A 14,341-nucleotide genomic window follows, 5' to 3' on the forward strand; every position below is an offset into this window, starting at 1 on the left:
AAGAACATTGCGTAGAGTGCTTCATGGAAAGGGTTTCCATGGCCGAGCAGCTGCATCCAAGCCTTACATCACCAAGTGCAATGGAAAGTGTCAGAAGCAGTGGTGTAAAGCACGCCGCCACTGGACTCTAGAGCAGTGGAGGCATGTTCTCTGGAGTGACGAATCACACTTTTCTGTCTTACAATCCGATGGACGAGTCTGGGTTTGGCAGTTGTAAGGAGAACGGTACTTGCCTGACTGCATTGTGCCAAGTGTAATCTTTGGTGGAGGGGGGATTATGGTGTGTGGTTGTTTTTCAGGGGTTGGGCTTGGCCCCTTAGTTCTAGTGAAATGAACTCTTAATGCTTTAGCATGCCAAGACATTTTGGAGAATTTCATGCTCCCAACTTTGTGGGAACAGTTCGGCGACCACGCACCAGTGCACAAAGCAAGGTCCATAAAGACATGGATGAGCGAGTTTGGTGTGGAAGAACTTGACTGGCCTGCACAGAGTCCTGACCTCAACCCAATAGAACACCTTTGGGATGAATTAGAGCGGAGACTGCAAGCCATGCCTTCTCGTCCAACATCAGTGCCTGACCTCACACATGCGCTTCAAGAAGAATGGTCAAAAATTCCCATAGACACACTCCTAAACCTTGTGGAAAGCCTTTCCAGAAGAGTTGAAGCTGTTACAGCTGCAAAGGGTGGGCCAACTTCATATTGAACCCTATGGATTAAGAATGGTACATCATTAAAGTTCATGTGCATGTAAAGGCAGATGTCCCAAAACTTTTGGCAATATAGTGTATTTGTGGAAATATGTGTGCAATTATATTTGTGGAAATATATGTGGATTGTTTGTGTGTGTGTGTGTGTGTGTGTGTGTGTGTGTTTTCTGCCATCATCTATAACCAGGGATCCACAAAGTCTCCCAATATAGACTCAAAACGAAGACCATCCAGGTACGCATGCTATTATACACTGACATCATATCCTGGACTGTTATAGAGTAATAACTATTCAGTGCATTTAATGGCTAGAGTTTGTCATTTGTGCTTGCCATTGATCTGCGGTGATCAAGTTCAGTAATTAAATTGATTTGGTTAATGTAAATTGAATTGATTCATTTGTGAAGATTTCAGCTGACAATTCAGCTACAACTGCGAAGACTTCAGATGACGCCAACTTTGGATTGACATACAAAATCAATCAAATATTATACTTACATTGTATATTATCTTTATAGTGTAATCATTACGAGCACAGTTTGTAATTGCTACGTTATCTAACACGTCCGCGGTGTCTGCTTAACTGTATACATGACATTAACTAAGCACATGACATATTATATTATAGCTGTGTATTACTACCATATGGACATTATTTTGACACTTGACATTATTTACTTGTAAATTGTAACACTGAAACAAGCATTTTTTTGTAAAGCTGCTTTGAAACAATATGTATTGTGAAAGGTAATACATGGTCTGTGTGCCTATGCAATATGTCTGGTATACTCTATCATCTCCCCTATGGCTGGTTTATCATATTTTATAGTTTTATATTAAAAATTTATGTAGCGTCTAGCATTTGTTATTTTATCTTCCCTAAGGAGCCTAAGTCTGATGCAAACAATAGAAGAAATTAATGAGGTGGACCTGGTCTACATCACAGAACGCATCATTGCTCTGTCCTTTCCTGGTGGAACAGAGGAGCATAAATACAGTGTACACCTGAGGGATGTGACCAGCATGCTCCGTTCTAAACACCAGCAGCACTATCTAGTAAGGATCCTCCAAACCCTAGAGAAAATTGACAGTCCCAAAAGAAAGAGAAAATAAGTTCTAGAAAATTTCTAGTACATTCTTTTTGGTGAAATAGAGTTTAGTGTTCCCTTTCAAGACGCTGTGGGAACACCCCTGAGTGATTGTGTCGAAAAGCACATAAATAATCAGTCCAATGGTGTGATGAGACGTCATAGGCAGGTGACGTCATAGACCAGAAAACGCTAAAGCACACCTGAAAACAGACCGCACTAGCTTCTGTGCTTTCAGCAGGCGCTCCCTGTATACTGTCTGTCTCTATTTGGTGTTGTCTGTCATTGCAAGCACAATTCACAGGAGTATTTTGTGTATCCCCAGGGTGCGGGCCAAGCTGCTGCCGAGGCACAGCGGCGAATTGCAATTCAAGAATTGCGTCACGCAACAGATATGTCTCTCCGGGCCACCAAGGAGATGGCCAAATCAGTAGGCCGATCTATGGCAGCCCTGGTGGCCACAGAACGACATTTATGGCTGAATTTGTCTGATATGAAAGATAGAGACTGATCTTTTCTTCTGGGTGCTCCATTTTCGCCTTCGGGTCTGTTCGGCGACGCTGTAAATACGGACGTCATTAGATTCCATGAGGCGAATAAGCAATCAGTGGTGTTCCAGAAGTTTCTTCCTCGCTGGTCTAATGTCCACGAGACTGCTGGGCGGGAGCAGCCTCGGTCGTCTACAAGCTCCTCGCAGCACAGAGTGCAGCAAAAGCAAAGTGTCTCCTCCACAGTCGCAGGAGCCTGGGTGGCGGTCACAGTCGAAGCCGGTTAGAGAAAGGCAAGATCTGAGGACTGTCATCGTCTCTAAGAAGGCTTCGACAAAGAAGAAGTCCTGACGCAGAGGCTATCAGACTTCTGAGGGTGGTTCCCTCCGGGGAGAGACGGATGCCCTTTCTCCTCGGCGCCCTCTGGGGGGGGGGGGGGGCGACTCTCTGAGGAGGGTCGCAGCACTGCCAGTTCAGTTGTTCCCTGCCGGTTGGCTGCTTCAGGGCACCGAGGTGTCAGTGTCCCCTAACGTTCCTCCAAGGAGGTTCGTAAAGCAGTCAATTCGGTTGTTCCCTGCCAGTTCACCGCTTCAGGGCGCCGAGGTGCCTGCACATATCAGCGATCCTCTGAGGAGGGTCATAGAACAGTCAGTTTGGTTGTTCCCTGCCGGTTGGCCGCTTCAGGGCACCGAAATGTCAGTGTCCCCAAATGATCCTCCAAGGAGGTTCGTAAAGCAGTCAATTTGGTTGTTCCCTGCCGATTCACCACTTCAGGGCGCCGAGGTGCCTGCACATCTCAACGATCCTCCGAGGAGGGTCATAGAACAGTCAGTTCGGTTGTTCCCTGCCGGTTGGCCGCTTCAGGGCACCGAGGTGTCAGTGTCCCCAAACGATCCTCCAAGGAGGTTCGTAAAGCAGTCAATTCGGTTGTTCCCTGCCATTTCACCGATTCAGGGCGCCGAGGTGCCTGCACATCTCAACGATCCTCCGAGGAGGTTCATAGAACAGTCAGTTCGGTTATTCCCTGCCAGTTGGCCTCTTCAGGGCACCGAAGGGGCTGTTCGACCATCACCAGAGGCCGGCCTCGAGAGACTGGTTCCCTAAGTAGATTTACTGGCAGCATGGACACTACTGCCAAATATATCTCATTGGGTCCTGCATACAATAGAAGAGGGTTACAGAATTCAGTTCCGTTCTCGTCCGCCCAGATTTCTAGGGGTCCTCCCTACGGTGGTGAACCCCGAGCAGGCTCTGGTTATGGAGCAGGAAGTACAGACTCTTCTAAAAAGGGGGGGCTATAGAAAGGGTTCCTCTTCCCAGCAGGGAGTCAGTGTTTTACAACCGTTGTTTAATTGTTCCAAAGAATGATGGGGGGCTGTGTCCCATTCTAGATCTGCACCAACTAAAGGGTTCAGAAGGTCAAGTTCAAGATGCTTACACTCAAACAGATAGTGTCACAGATTCAGTCCGAGGACTGGTTTGTCACGATAAACTTGAAGGACGCTTATGTATCAAGATGGCGCTGTGGATGGCTGCCTCGGTGTGGAGCTCTCCAGCTATTGTTGTTTTTGTTCGTTTGTTCTGCGTTTAGTCATTCTTTTCCTATCAGTTTCACCAAAGACGAACTACTGGACATTAGGAAACACACACCAGATAACTTTTCTACAGTTTTTGATTATTCGGACGTCTTGCAGGACATTCTCGTCGGAGGGGCAGCGTTGTTGTTCAAACGCGCGGTCAGACGTAAACGCGGGAAGCGAGCCGGCGCGCTGGTTAAACTCTGCGAGCGTGGCCTCCGCACTGCACTCCCCAGTATTCATCTTGCGAATCTCCGATCCCTTCCTAACAAAATCGACAAACTTCTTCTCCTCAACCGCACTAACAAGGATTTTTTAAACTCTGCTGCTCTGTGCTTCACTGAAACCTGGCTGAGTGTAACAACAATGAAGAAGATGTAACAACAATGAAGAAGATGTGCTCTCCTAATTTAGAGGCACATTTCATAAACTGTAAACCCTTCTACTCGCCTCGGGAGTTTTCCTCTTTCATTCTCGTGAATGTATACATCCCTCCAGACGCGTGTGTGAGCGTGGCGCTACAACAGCTGGCTGAACAAATAGCTGAAACAGAACAAAGGTATCCTGACTCTCTTTTAATCATTCTTGGGGATTTTAACAAAGCAAATCTTTCCCGTGAACTACCAAAATACAGACAGCACGTTACATGTCCCACCAGAGACAGTAATATACTGGACCACTGTTACACCACAATAAAAAATGCGTATCACTCTGTCCCACGGGCAGCTTTGGGGCTCTCTGATCACTGTTTGGTTCATCTCATACCGACCTACAGGCAGAAACTGAAATCAGCTAAACCTGTAATAAGGACTGTAAAAAGATGGACTAATGAAGCAGAGCAGAATCTACAGGCCTGCTTTGATTGCACTGATTGTACTGTTTTTGAAGCTGCTACCAACCTCACAGGATGAGCTCACAGAAACTGTTACATCATATATAAGTTTCTGTGAGGATACATGCATTCCTACCAGGACATTCTTATCATTTACTAATGATAAACCTTGGTTTACTGGGAAACTCAAAAACCTTCGTCATGCCAAAGAGGATGCCTACAGAAATGGGGATAGAATTTTGTATAACAAGGCCAGAAACAGACTGACAAAGGAGATCAGAGTTGCTAAAAGAAGCTACTCTGAAAAAACTGAAAAAACAGTTTTCATCCAACGACCCATCATCAGTCTGGAATGGCCTGAGGAACATCACCAACTTCAAGTCACCATCCCCCCGATCTGTGGACAATCAACACCTGGCTGATGATTTAAACTCATTTTATTGCAGGTTTGAAAAGCCCTCATTCACACCACACACCCGGTCTGATCTGCACTTCACACATTCACCATCACCTCCTGCACCCCCATTACTCCCCCCTCCTGCCATTCAACCTGAGCTTAAGGTCTGTGTGGAGGACGTGAGCCGAGTCTTCAAAAAACAGAAGACTAGGAAAGCCTCAGGCCCAGACGGCATCTCATCTGCTTGTCTAAAAGCCTGCGCTAAACAACTGGCCCCGGTCTTCACGCAGATCTTCAATAGATCATTGGAGCAGTGTGAAGTTCCCTGCTGCTTCAAACGCTCCACTATCATTCCTGTCCCCAAAAAAACCAAAATCACTGGACTTAATGACTACATACCTGTCGCTCTCACGTCTGTGGTCATGAAGTCGTTTGAAAGACTGGTGCTGGCCCACCTGAATGACATCACTGGACCCCTGCTGGATCCCTTTCAGTTTGCTTACAGAGCAAACAGGTATGTGGATGATGCAGTCAACATAGGACTGCATTATATCCTGCAACATCTCGACAGACCAGGAACTTATGCAAGGATCCTCTTTGTGGACTTCAGTTCGGCCTTCAATACCATCATGCCTGGTCTTCTCACAGCCAAACTGACCCAGCTCTCCATTCCATCCTCGATCTGTCAGTGGATCTCCAGCTTCCTGACGGACCGGCAGCAGCGAGTGAGACTGGAGAAACACACATCCAGGACACTCACCACCAGCACTGGCGCCCCCCAAGGGTGCGTTCTCTCCCCACTCCTTTTCTCCCTGTACACTAATGACTGCACTTCTAAAGACCCCACTGTCAAGCTCCTGAAATTTGCAGACGACACCACTGTCATCGGTCTCATCCAAAACGGTGATGAGTCTGCTTACAGACTGGAGGTTGAACAGCTGGCTGTCTGGTGCAGTTATAACAACCTTGAGCTGAACACGCTCAAAACACTGGAGATGATCGTGGACTTCAGGAGGAACAGCCCAGCACTCCCCCCACTCACCATCATGAACAGCACTGTGGAAGTAGTGGAGTCATTCAGGTTCCTGGGCACTTCCATCTCTCAGGACCTGAAGTGGGACAATCACATTGACTCCACTGTGAAAAAGGCCCAGCAGAGACTGTACTTCCTTCGACAGCTGAGGAAGTTCAACTTGCCACAGGAGCTGCTGATTCAGTTCTACTCAGCCGTCATTGAGTCTGTTTTATGCACTTCCATCACTGTCTGGTTTGGTTCAGCTACCAAATCAGACATCAGGAGACTACAACGGACAGTCCGGACTGCGGAGAGGATCATTGGTGCCCCCCTGCCATCCCTCCAGGACCTGTACTCTTCTAGAGTGAGGAAGAGAGCAGGTAAAATCATCACAGACTCCACTCACCCTGGACCCCTCCTGTTTGAACTGTTTCCGTCAAAACGGCGCCTCAGATCACTGGGCACTAGAACATCTCGGCACAGGAACAGTTTCTTCCCACAGGCCATTTCCCTTCTGAACAGTTAACATATCTCCCAAGGCATATGCCTGTAAGTGCAATACTCCCACTGTTTAGTGCAATATCTTAAAAATGCAGGTGATATTTATATTTATTTATATTTATTCATACTATTTAAAATACTGTAAATATGTTCATAATCTGTAAATGTTTATTTTGACAAAACCCAACTGTGACCATATATTTTTATAGTTTTTTTAAATATTTTTATTTGTAGAATTTGTATTACTATGTTTCTTGTTGTATCTATATTTGTATATGTGCACTGAAAGCTTCAGTACCAAGGGAAATTCCTTGTGTGTGCAAGCACACTTGGCAATAAAGCTCTTTCTGATTCTGATGTAGGGTATCTGGACTATGTCAGGACGACTCATGCACTTATACATGTAAGAATGCTTCTAACCTCTCTGACTCTGGTTCATAACTCATGTTGGGCACCACAGAGTCTGCCCCTAATGGCGTTCATTGACACTTTCATAGCGAACTGAGTTATAACCAAGCCTCCCCCTTTCCAACGAGAAGGAACTTGTGTACAACACACACACACACACACACACACACACACACACACACACACACACACACACACACACACACACACACACACAAACACAGCAGGGGGTCAGCCCTCAAAGAGATTGTTATCTCCTCAGAGCCAGGCCAGAATGGAGACCAGAGCACATTCCAACACCCACACCGACACACACACGCACACATGAAACTTTCATTAACTTCATCATATAAAGACTTTACCGAAATATATTTGATATGTTGTTATGTTCGTCCGATTGCCCAGGTCCTATGAAGGTATCTGGGAAGTGTATAGTAGTTGTAGCGTCTGGACCAATCACACACACACAGAGTGTTGGTTTTGCCTAGTGAAAATCCTGTTACAATAGATAAGGATTTTTACGACCTCTAAAAGGGAATTCCTGAGGGATGTGACACTCGCTTAATTCTCCTGAGGAGGAGAAATAAACCCTGTTAATCTTATATATATATATATAAAACCACTTGCGAAATGTATAAACATGTATCTAATTTCACATCTCATGATTTTCCTTCGGATGTTGTTTTGGCCTTTGTTTTCTTGTAAACTCTAATGGGTTAATGTTTTAGACTTTGCATACAAATATGCAAACCATATTTGGTGTCTATGAATTCCAATCTTCGTTCCCCATTTGTTAATTTACATTACATTTTGTTAACTTTGTGACACAAGGGTATTATAAGAATCGAAGATTCTTTCTCTTAAAACACCCATTGAAATGGCAGATTCAAATGTGCTGTCTGAACACAGAGTCATAAAATCTCCCTCCAAAGGGACCACTTCAGATTGGCTCACATATCCCAAGAGGGTGTGACATCTTCACCCCTTTTAAATGACTGATAGAGATCAGATCATAAGAGCATTAAGATGTGTTTCCCCGTGTTGTCTCTCAAAGGTTTTAAGGTCTGTAATTTGCCACTCATCCTTCCAGATTCTCTCTCTCTTTCTCATTCTCTCTCTCTCTCTTTATTGATGCATTCTTTTCCATTGTCGTTGCCATTATTGTGTTTGTAAATACATTTATTGTAACGTTAGTAACTGTATACATAGTTTTCCTTTATTAAATGCATTATATTCATTTATTGATTCTGTCTCTATTGGTCATACAAGTCCCTTTAATGTTATACGATCCAAAGCTACGTGCTTTACAAATTTATTGATAGCCTACTTAAAGAATCGTTATAGAACAGGAAGGTTGTTCCTTCTGGCCAGAGGAATAGCTTCTCGTGAAAGTCTATAAAGTAGGATAATTTTGTGAGGTTTGATTGAGATCGAATGATCAGGTTTTTGCTGGACAAAAAGATGATTCGGTCACAAATTAATCCCCTTTAAGATTATCCCGACGATCGATCTATGATAGGCAGAATGGATATATTAAATATTTAATTATAATCCGTTTCGATTCAGTATTGATATACAATTGAGCTAATTTTAACCTGTCTGTAAAATATAGTCTACATTTGTAATTAATTATAATCCTTTGTGGTTAATTGCCTAAGTACATATATGATGGCTGATGCAGGGAAATATTATCCCTTTTTGGGAGATTTAACATGTATGATTACCTGGGTAAAACCCGTATGAATGATTATTAATTGAAAAATTACTAATTTTTAGTGCTGTGCGTTAAACGCGTTATTAACGGCGTTAACGCAAACACATTTTAACGGCGTCAATTTTTTTATCGCGAGATTAACGCTCTTTTTGGCCTAGCAAACTTTGTATTTTTTTCACATGCTGTTGCAACAACTAGTAACGTTAGAAAAACTACAACATCACACCGGATAGCTAGACCGGAAACAAAACAACAGGCACGCCGCACGTACTTGTTTGGGCTTACGCGCCGGCCAAAGAGTAGTAGGCTAACGTAACGGTACGTTTTGAGTGGATGGCGCGAGACGCCGATCTAGAGACGTGCACTCTCAACGCAATAGAGTGCGGCGCGGGACTAGATTTGATGGCCGAGTGCGAGGGCGGGCTCGAGCGGTAATGCACTCACTCTGTGTGCGGATACGGGAGAATAAAACGATTCGCGGGACTCCCGCAAACTAGAAATATCTATGAATAAAACATAAAAACTAATACATTTTTATTCATATGTTGCAGAAAAGCAACAAGAACAACTAAAACAAAATAGAAACGATTTACAGGCCAGAGTTTCTTTTTATAACATGTTTGCAGCGTTGAGGGATGTAGCCAATCACAGACATATGTGTTGATTTCTTGAACGCAATGGCCAATCAGAAGCATTTAAAATAGACTCCCCTCACCGCTCAAAACAGACTTTTTGTTCAGTGCTGAATTCTGTAAGCTGGCAAATCCTCAAATTATAACAAACAAAGTGTATATATTATGAAAGATGCATTGTGCAGTCAGCTTCACTGATAATAACAGATGTGTGAGATTGCGATGAACTGATGTCAGCTTTTTAGGAATTATTAAGGGAGCGCACTTTGCGCGCATTCAGTCATGCCAAACCATGCACTCAGTAGCCTGCTTGCTTTTATTTTATAACAGTGGTTTGTGTGTTAATGCTTTAATAACAAATAATTTATCAGGAGCATTTATGCTGATGTGTATGGTGGCGACACGTAGGCGAAAGTATTTGGAGGTAGCCTACAAAAAAAGAGTGTATTTGCGGGCGGGAGCGGGACAAAAATGTTGCGGGCGGGAGAAAGTAACATAGAAAATAGTTGAGAACGTCATTATAACGACCCACGTATGAAAAAAATGGACGGGTTTAAATCGGGCTCGGGCTCATAATTACAGTTTATGTGTCGGGCCGGGCTCGGACACAATGCGCACGGGCTCGGGTCGGGCTTGATTTTTTGGGCCCGAACTAAGCTCTACAATGGATGACTTCAGACAGAAGCACATGGATACCACAGCTAAGAACAAACTTACTGCTGATCCACTTTTCCATGTTGATAAGAGCATTAAAATTAGAAAAAATAATGAGACAAATAGAAATCAAGGGACATTTAGAATAGATAAAAATGTGCGATTAATCGCGAGTTAACTATGGCATTAATGCGATTAATCGCGATTAAATATTTTAATCGTTTGACAGCACTACTAATTTTGAATACATGTCCCCAAAGCCTGACCCAGGTTTCGTTACAGTTTGGTGGAGAAAATGCTTAGCACATTTTAATCTTGTTTATGAGCAATTCAGTTTCAATCTGTGTGTATACTGTTATTAATATTGTACGCGCGTTCGAGGAGGGAACGAACTCACTGACTGAACTGACCGCAAAGGCACAAAGCCAATTTCAGTTCAGCACGATTAACAGCCTAAATATGTCTAAACATTTTGGTCACTTTTAATCGCTAAAGTAAACTGCAGTTTCATAGTAATAAATTTGTTCCTGCAAAAAATGATGAAAATCTCTTTTGCAGTACTACATTTTTAATAGTATTAAATCCGCCTGTTAGAACGAAGAAATCTTCTCCAGTGCGCGAATAGAACTGGATGGACGATGTTCTCCATCTGAAGTTAAAAGGCCTGAGATTATAATCGTTAGATTAACGATAACTCCTGGTTAACATTGACGTAGCTAATCAATCGAAAACCTAACACATTGGAATCATAAGTGCTATATTAATAATGTGTAATGGGAGTCGAAACGACAGACTCATTATTCATGTTGTCCACATCTATGCGTAGGGCAGCAAAGAAACCCTGCCACCCATTTTTGTTTAGTATAAAAGCACAGCAAGACCTGCCGAGGTCTCAATGAATTACTCGTGATTTTTGCAGGAAATTGACGCGTAGAAACGCTCTTAGTGTTGAATCACATTAAAGTTGGTTGTAATTCCGCTTGCTAAACACCAGAGGGCGTCCTTTAAGTGTTTAGAAGTCTCAAATTACACCTTGCCTTTTGATTTTAGCCTGCATGAGCGCAAAAGCGCCATCTCGTGGCGTTATCAGAGAATGCTCTCTCACTGCTAAATTCTAGTGTGACTAGTGAATTAGCCTGTCTAAATTCTCAATAATTATTTGCATTCACAGCTTTGCTCATGCGAATATTATTTCGTGTTATACAATTTTCCTGCTTTTGACTGGTACATTTACTTTAAGTTTGGTCAAACAAGATTTGAAATAAAACTTAGATTAAAATCCCAGCCTAGCCATCTAAAGCCCACTTAGAAGGAAATCCGCCACCTAGTGGCCGCCAACCGCTAAGTCGGTTCACCCAGCTCTCTTTTCTCTCTCTTTAGTTCTGTTGTGAATTGTTTTATTTCTACTTTTTCTCTTTTGATTATTTTATAATTATTGATGACACTTCACTGTTATCATAATTATTATAGGATATCATCCTGATTCTTCAATTCTTTTACCAGCTTATTTAAGATTGGTTCAAACAACTTTGAATTTAAACTTAAATTAAAATGTCTAATTCAACCAGGTCAACCACAGGGAGGAAGTGCGCCCCCTTGTGGTGAAATACCACTACTGCGGTTTGCGTTCTCCTGTGTTTCATCGTGCTTGGCTTATTTCTACTTTTCTCTTTTGATTATTTCATAATTATTAATGATACCTTACCGTTATCATTGGTAGTTATCGGATATTATTCTGATTTTCCTTAATTCTTCTTGCATGCTTATTTAAATTTGATTTAAACTTCTTTGAATTAAAATAAGTTTGTCTGTTCAGTCAGGTGCACCACCACTGAGGAAGTCCAACCCTAGTGGCACCAACACGCCACTACAGCCCGCCTCCTCCTGTGTTCCATCTGGTTTTCTTTATTTTCTATTTCTCTCTTTTGGGGTTAGGTTATTTTGATAAAATACCATCATTATCATAATTTCCCTTTGTTTATTATTATTTAGTAAAACCTTTGACTCTTATTGCTACATAAAAAGAAAAAAAATCAATCCATTTGGTTTAAACAAGGAATCCTTAATCCTTAAAGTTTCTGACACTTCCGAAGCCTGTACCGTCGCTGCGGCACGCAACTGCGACATCAGCAATTTGGCACTCCAAAAGGTAACGTCAACCACCTCGGTCGACACACAAGGCATATTTGGAATAATTACCTAAACCAAGGCCTAAAGAGGGGCCACTCTTTTTGAGGGTTCTGGGTAAAATCCACTTTGCCGTGCCGTCTGGCGGTTGACACCTTGGGGTGCCGGTTGTGTTTATAGTCAAGTTGTTTGAGAGGGCGCAGCAGGGTACAGGGAGACAACGAGGTTGCCCGAGAACACTGCGGTCAAGTGTTGGGAACCGTCGGAGGAGTTGCCTGAGCCACGGGTTCCCACCAGAGTGGCCTCAATTCACCGCAGGTAAACTAAATTTAGTAAAACCCATTCCACTTACTATAAGCCACATAATACTAGATATGTGACCGTGGACCACAAATCCAGTCGTAAGTCGCACCGGTATATTTTTAGCAATAGCCAACAATCAACAATACATTGTATGGGTCAAAATTATCGATTTTTCTTTTATGCCAAAATCATTAGTATATTCAGTAAAGATCATGTTCCATGAAGATATTTTGTAAATTGCCTACCGTAAATATATATAAAATATATTTTTGTGAATGGATGCAGCAAAATCGCGCAAAAAAAGTCAGAAAACACGCCTACAAACTTAACTCGCTACTGTCCGCTTTTTGGGAATTACCCACTGAAGTTTGGTATCTATGTCAAGCTTAGATTTCCCCCTTTCGGGTTCATAACTCTCCACAACGTCATTAGAGCAGTAAGCCAATAGAGAGCATTAAAACAAACCCTTCTCTTGTAAAAAAAAACTGTTTTCTTCTTAGCAACGATCTGCTACAGCGCCTCTCATTGGCTGGCGACTTCTTCGCGTGCATAGTGTACACAATCCGCAATGGTTACGGTGCAAGCCATGGATTCTGAGATAGCGCCTTTGCTCAATTTCAACTTTAATGACAGCAATAATTTAATGAACATAGTAAATGATTTTTTCGCAAATGATTGGGAAGATGATACAGAATGTCCAGAGACTGGCTTGGCAAAGGAGGATGACCAGAAAGACGACGAATTCGATCAATGTGTGGAACAGTTTTGTAACCACACACTCACACACACACACACACACACACACACACGCATATTCATACACACAAACAGACATGCACACACAGACACACACACACACAGACACACACACAGACAAACAAACACATACGGGCATGTACATATTCATACACACAAACAGACGCACACACACACACACACACACACACACACTTGCCTTTAGTGGTGGGGAACTCATAATGGTGTAAATTTCATTTATTTCCTTTCATTAGTAATGCGTTGCTAAGGACTTCATTTGGAGAACTTTAAAAGGCGATTTTCCCAATATTTAGATTTTTTGCCCCATCAGATTCCAGATTTTCAAAATGTTGTATCTCGGCCAAATATTGTCATATCCTAACAAACCATAGATCAATGGAAAGCTTATTTATTCAGCATTCATGTGATGTATAAATCTCAATTGAAAGAAAATGACCCATAAGACTGGTTTTGTGGTCCAGGGTCACATATCTCCCGGATATTTTAAGTGTTTGGCCCATTCAGACCTATTCATTTATTTACTTATTTGTTTCATTCTACTTCAATCTTATCCATCTTGCTATTTTTCTGTTCTGTTGTGATCTGTTCCTTTCATTTCACCTAGTGACAGAACCTCTGAGAGCCACCAAGGAAGCTAAATAATAGAGCGACAAACCAAGCAGCCGGAGTCATCACGTGACCCGCTAAGCTACTGCCTGTCAAATCTCTAGTTCGGGTCCCAAGTTAATTGGCTTCGCTAACTGTTTACATCAGTTAGCCCCAAAATTCTCATAAACGGCATAGCCCGTATGAGTATAGCTTGTTAACCTTAGAACGAACTTGCATTGGTCTCTTTGTTTGTGTGTGTTGTGTTCCTCTCGCCCATAGTGAGCCAGTATGTTCCGGTCCTACAGTCCCGCAACCCCCTGGGACAACCTCCCGACCTCTTCCTGCCCAAGGACGCCGACGTGGACAAGCTGATGGCCCACGATCCGACCCGGAGCTACAACTACAAAGACTGGGCCAAAATCGTTGGAAACCTCGCTCAGGCACGGCTCAGAGAAAGGAGCAGCATCAACCTGGAGCAGGAAGCCGCAACGCTAAAGCTTCAAGCGGATGAGGCCCGGAGGAACCAGGCC

The 14,341-nt window shown here is 43.0% G+C and overlaps 1 protein-coding gene across 3 annotated transcripts in view; it reads left to right on the forward strand.

The window, feature by feature from the left end:
• The window catches only part of tns1a (tensin 1a), a 320,369-nt gene that overhangs the window by 218,143 nt on the left and 87,885 nt on the right, over positions 1 to 14,341 (forward strand). For all 3 annotated transcript variants that reach the window (XM_077199181.1, XM_077199182.1, XM_077199179.1), the window contains 2 exons: positions 898 to 944; positions 1,595 to 1,766. In XM_077199181.1, coding sequence (XP_077055296.1) covers positions 898 to 944; positions 1,595 to 1,766 — 219 coding nt within the window. The remainder of the gene's footprint in view (positions 1 to 897; positions 945 to 1,594; positions 1,767 to 14,341) is intronic.

The sequence above is a fragment of the Siphateles boraxobius genome, unplaced genomic scaffold (assembly GCF_051911475.1).
Source record: "Siphateles boraxobius isolate OS27281-9 unplaced genomic scaffold, OSU_SipBor_1 41, whole genome shotgun sequence".
Classification (NCBI taxonomy): Eukaryota; Metazoa; Chordata; class Actinopteri; order Cypriniformes; family Leuciscidae; genus Siphateles; species Siphateles boraxobius.